This window comes from Lepeophtheirus salmonis, chromosome 1 (genome assembly GCF_016086655.4).
Source record: "Lepeophtheirus salmonis chromosome 1, UVic_Lsal_1.4, whole genome shotgun sequence".
Classification (NCBI taxonomy): Eukaryota; Metazoa; Arthropoda; class Copepoda; order Siphonostomatoida; family Caligidae; genus Lepeophtheirus; species Lepeophtheirus salmonis.
In genome coordinates, this window is record NC_052131.2 from 31,983,475 (window position 1) to 31,989,684 (window position 6,210).

General features: G+C 32.5%; 1 protein-coding gene across 1 annotated transcript; it reads right to left on the reverse strand.

The window, feature by feature from the left end:
• Nucleotides 1–2,817: 2,817 nt before the first annotated feature.
• LOC121127231 (uncharacterized) lies at nucleotides 2,818–5,773 on the reverse strand. The gene is made up of 2 exons (XM_040722586.2): nucleotides 4,878–5,773; nucleotides 2,818–3,937 (listed from the first exon to the last, which is right to left on the reverse strand). Exons 1-2 carry the CDS (start codon nucleotides 5,660–5,662, stop codon nucleotides 3,178–3,180), a joined length of 1,545 nt encoding a protein of 514 aa, XP_040578520.1. The 5' UTR covers nucleotides 5,663–5,773; the 3' UTR covers nucleotides 2,818–3,177.
• Nucleotides 5,774–6,210: the final 437 nt, after the last annotated feature.

Here is a 6,210-nt window from a genome sequence, read left to right on the forward strand (position 1 = left end):
ATTTAAAAAATATTAATATTAAGGATAATAACCAACCACATCTAGACGTTGCTAATATTATAATTATTTAATCAAATTTATGTCCTAATTTGCGTCAAAACTGTAGAATTGGAAAAAAGTGAGACTCTCAGCAAGGGCGTCCTCAGAATATATTTGGGGGCTTGGTTTTTGGAATTTTTTGAAGATTCATTCGCTTGTGTATTTGAAGGGAAATGACGAAGGATTAATAGCTTGTTAATGATAATATTAAATAACTCCTTGATGGTACTAAGAATATTTCCTCACGGATAATTATCTGACATCTATTTATACAGTTGTTTAAAATATCAATCTATAGCTGGAGTGGAGTCCCTTCCAATATTAAAATATGTTTTCCAGAGAAGTGATAATATTTGGCCCTTTATCCATATAGAGAATATTTATCATAATAAGTATTTAAAAATTAGTCGGGTACAAAAAATTTAGAAAGTACATACATCGGACTGACAAACGACGTGGATCGTTATATGTGCCTTTGAACATGATCCATTTATGGAACTTTTACCACTGCAACTAAAATTATATAAATGAGATTAAATCAACAGCTGAGAAGAAATTATATTTTTATGTTAGTTGATAATTGTAATGTTAATTAAATCATGAATGCACATTCTTCTATCTCAAGGATGTTACCTCATTAACACCAAAATGAACACTTTATCTTGTTGTTAGCTGTTTTTCTATTTCTGCAGGTACATTGTAAGAGTTATCCTGCATGTATTCTTTCTCTTTCTATCTCGAAATATCTTCTAATAGAATTGTAGGTTGCAAAACCATCAGTCTCAGTCTCTTCCGGCATTTGTACTCTTGAACATCAATGAAACTTTTTCGTTCAAGGTATTCTTGAAAATAATTATACTATGATTATTCAGGTTAGATACAAAATAAAGTCATAGTGCCTCACATAAGGATCTCCTCTGGACTCATCTCTCAGTCCAAGGATCGACTCCGAGCAACTACTCCCCGACATACTCCATAGGAGACAAACTCACAACCTCTTCTATTTACTTACATAATCTATTCGCTTCACTCAGCATAGTTATTTTCTTATTGTTAAAAAGTTACTCTCGTAGTCTCCAATTTCGAGATGGAAAGTGAAAGTATGACACGCGGAAAAACTTATACAATGCACCCATTTCTGTTTCTTTTTCCCTTGTCCATAATCTGAACAACGTTGATTGATTGAACTCGAATGAGCTTTTGTTAAGCTGTGAACAATTCCTAACAATTATTGAATAATAATTCCACAGTTGGGAGGAATTGACTAGCTACCAAATTATTTAAGGCCTTTTTTCTTTTGCTTCTTTGTGGAGGAAAGGTTGCAAAATACTATAAAAGTAACAATGTGACACATTATTCTAAACTTTGATTAGGTTAATTACAATTTTCTCTTTGCTATGCTGTGAGCTGGGTCAAATGATTGTATCTCAGTTATTGGCTATCAACAACAAACTGATTTTGGGCCTTATTGTCGGTTTATTTTTGGAGAAGGAAAGGTTTCTAGATACAATAATGGAAACGATAGATAAAAAAGGCCTCAAAATCAGTTGGTAGGTAGGCAATTTTTTCACAAAGTAAGTATATTCTTCATTTGGTAAACAAGAGTTGTAGCTTAAGAAGAGCTACTTTGAGATCCACAATAAGAAACAATAATAGAAAATTCGACAGCTAACCTTAATATACAATTAGCCAATCAAACAATTTAGGGCCTTGGATTTCTGGAATTGAAGGGCGTGCGCAGGATTATATATATAAATATATATATTTTTTTTTTTGGGGGAATTTGAAAAATTAACATTTTTGTAAAAAAATTTCAAAAATCCATAGATTTTCCCAAAAAAATTGAGAAATTAAATTTCGAATACTAAATTTTCTAGTAAAAAGAAAAAAATCAATGACGGAGGGGGGCAAGGCCCCCTTTAAGCACCCCTATGGAGACACCCCTGAATTGCTCTACTCTAATCTACACAATGTTCTTTTTATATGCATTTTTATAATACGTAGTACACTGTGCTACATAATAAATAGTGTAGAAAAGTATTTTGTTTTTATGGATCCCTTAGCAACCTTAAAATTAAAGGATTGTTTTTAATCGAGGGATTGAAGGTATTAAGTATAACTCTGCTAAATATATATTTTTGAAGCATTAAATGTTCCTTAAATGAAAATTTGACTAAGAACAAAGACTCTATATAAAATAAATATACTTTAAATATTCTGAATGCTCGTTTTAAAATATTTATTGCATTTATTTTCTTTCTAACGACGCATATTATGAACCTACATTTTAGATACTATGTATTACAAATAGATAGTGATAGAACGATTAATCGGAATCAGAGAATCGGGTGTTTTTTCTGGAATTGGAAACGGCATCGGGAAAATAATATTTAATCTGCGATTCCGATTCTTATATATTATTATTTATTACTTGTATTTAAATATATTAAAAACAATCCTTTAAAAATTGCTTTTTACTAGAAAATTTAATATTTTATATAAATTTTCACATAACTCAATTTAATTTTTCAATTTTTTTTCGAACAAATTAAATTTTTTATGAATAGCTATGTATATTTTAAATTTTTCTCCAAAAAATCTAATATTAAAAAAAATATATATTAGAAATTTAATTTTTGAACAGCTAGGGATTTCGATTTTTTTCCTACAAAAAAATGTTATTCTTTGTGAACAGCTTTGGATTTTGGAAATTTTCCTTAAAAAATAATAATTTTCTGTCAACAGCTGTGGATTCTGGTTATTTATTTTCAACAGCTGTGGGTTTTTGAATTTTTTTCCAAAATCCATTTTTATTTTATTATTTTTATAGTATTATTTAAAATATTAAAGAATCGTAATCGGGAATTTTTTTGAGAATTGCATTGGAATCACTAACATAATTTTTTTGAATTGTCCCATGACTACAAATAGATAATGAATAAAATCTTGAACAACAAATAATAATTGATACATGGAAGCCAACCTTATGTAACTAGGCCTCCAAAGTCTAATCCCTTAATACAGCAGTACTCCAAATATGTATATATGTCTAAAATTAGGGATTATATTGTAAAATACTCGTAGTCTTTGGTAACTCCATCTTAATCATTCATATTCAATGGATCATGGCTTCATATATTACAATAATATCTCTCCACTTGAATCATTATTTCCATCAAATTCAAATGACAAATCTCCTATCTCTTTCAAAAAGTTATTCCAATTGCGTGTTTCTCTCAGTCGTCTATTTTCTATGGCCGTAGAACATTTACTCTCCACTTGTAATTGACGGGATAATTTCTCTAAATCCGTTTCTGAGGATAAAGAGGGAATGGAAAACTCGTTTCCAAAACTTACGACAATGCGCGGTTGGTTCTCTTCTTTATAATAGGACTTTCCTCGTGTTAGGGCTCGCCCTGTCTTCTTGGAGACAACTGAAGAATTTAGGATTTCACAAGCGGATAAATTATTGGAATAGAGCTCCTCACACAGTAATCCTGGAGACTTCTCGGATATAACTATCTTTTCTGAGCAAATGGATGCACGTGCCTCTTTATTCCTTTTGTTGATGTAGTCTGCTATATCCTTAACTCTATTTTGATGGCCATCCTCACTATTGAAAGGAGATAATGAGTCTTTAATGCGTTTATATGTTGGCTCGACGACGATATCCTTTACCCAGTGCTCCTCTTGGGGTACTGGAAGCTTTGTAATAGATATGGGCTTACATCGAAGACTTATTTCACGTGGGGATAGGAGAGAGGCGGCTCCTTTGTTTCTTTGAGAGAGGAATACTTCTCCTTCCGTGATTCTTTTGATATCCTTTACCAAGGCGCATTTAGCGCTTTCTATTTGTGGTGAGTCATGTTGAATGATTTTGGTGGTTTGCAATGGTTTTCTGTGAATGGAATAAGAGGGTAATTTTAGTTCATACTAGAATTAATTAACTCACTAAAAGTTACTAGCAAGAAATATATTTAACCATACGTTATCTTTATTGTATATCCCAACCTTTTTGCAATAGTCAAACCAGAGGAAGAAGTTTCTGGTCTCACAGTGTTCCCTTACAAATACAAAAATTTACGATTTATTTTGTTGTCAGCTCTTGATGCTTTTCCTTCTTACCCCTTATCAATGTTCTGTAAAACGTTGATCGGTTGAATCCCAAAGAGTTCTTGTTAATGTCTAAAAAGTTCCCAACAATTGTTGAATAATAATTCCACAATTGGGAAGAATTAACTACCTACCAAATGATTTTGGGGTTCTCTTGCTTCTTTGTGGGGGAAAGGTTGCAAAATACCATAAAAGAAACAATGTAAGTTAATCAATCATCCCTAACTATGGGACTATTTTTCAATAATACAAGGGAACTGTTGTAAGTCTGATCAATCAACAGATGAAAAAGCAGATGAGTTTCATGTAAACAAATGTAAAACCTAAAAGTATACACATGTGAAACATTGCAATATTTTTACTCGGTATCATTCTTCTAAATGTTATTTTAATTAAATTTGTATATAAAAAAAAAATATAGCTAACAAAGATTTGCCAATAACTAGTAGTTTTTTTAATTGTAGATGAACTTTTTTTTAGATTTTACCGAATAAGTTCATCTCTTTCTCGCTAGACCGTCTGTGCCTTGGCCGGTCTCTCCTCCTTTAAGGCACTGAGCTTAACAAGAGTTGATTCTAGTCTAACAAGTTAACATTGTTTAATGAACTTATAACAAGGGACATTTGAGGTAAAAAAAATTAACAGCTAACAAAGTCATAACTGTATAAAGCTTCATGTTATTCTGATAAGTTTGTGATTAAAAAAAACAACAACAAAAAACTTACTCTTTTTCCAAAGTAGTTGATTTCTTGAAATTTTCTTCCCAATCATGGAATATAGGTGGCCGTTTCTTCATTTTGTTTACCCTATCTTTATCTTTCACAACATTCAAAGGTAGATTCTGAAGACTTCCTTGCTCTTGCCATGGGGAATCATAATTTATACTCGTTGGAACAGTTCTATTTACAGAAGACTCTAAAAGTTTTTGTGATTCAAAGAGTTTAACCTTACTAAAGACGTTATTCGTTGGTTGTTCAAATCGTGACTCAGTATAAGTACTGATTTTATATTTGTCATTAGAAATTAGAGGTGTTGTAGCTCTTTCAAGCGAATGCGTAATGGAGCCGCTTTGTATATCAAGACTAAGAGGCTCCTCTTCATCCGAGAGATCTTTTAGAACACATTCGAACTCCTGATCGATGACTTGGTCGACATTATCATTATCAGGGCAGGTTTTGAAGGAGAGATGTGATTCATTGGATCCCTCGTTGGAATCATTCACGTGCCCATAATTGTTTTCTTCTGCTGAGAAATGCATCATATACCCGAGTTTGATTTCATCTCTAGGAGAAGGGACTGGAGAGATGCTTGGATAGTAATTATGTTTGTTGGGACTCTGTCGTGGGGGTGGAGGCGGTGGAGCCTTTCTCTTTTTGTGAGTAGGGTGAGGCTGGATTTTAAGAATTCTGGTTTCGTTTGGATGTGAAGGAACGTAGATCATTTTGGTTGGAGAAGGAGGAAAGGGCTTTTTCTTTTTGATCCGTGAAGGTGGAATGGGCTGCCTTGACATTTTGAATAGGGACACACAATTCTCTTCCTTAAAGCAAAATATTCTCTTTGAAATATCAAAGACACACTAAATCAATTCTTGAAGGAAGGGAAAAAAGGATTTAAAACAATGCTCTCGGCTTCCAATTGAATACAGTGTGAATCCTTACAACAACTTTATTCCCTTTTTCTGCTCTGTTAATGAAAATCCGTCTATATGATTTCGTTTAATTTGTTAGCATATTAAAGTCCTCCATCAGATGTTGTTTTCAGGAAATGCATCACTGACATACATACAAGTGTTATCGGCCAACATGAAGGGCCTTGAATTACTTAGTATTCGTTATTTAAACATGATCTATTCATGAACATGAACCAAAGAAAGAAAAGTAACTACATAGTTAGCGTACCTATATTCGTTATGCATTTTGCGACCTAAGAATTTGATACATAAGATGTATTCCCAGTCATTTTATAAAAGGTAGGAGCCCCCTTCTAAAAATGAATTGTAGAATGGTACGTATAATTACTTTTCAACCTTATTCCCAGTTGGAAGTCTGAGGATAGTGG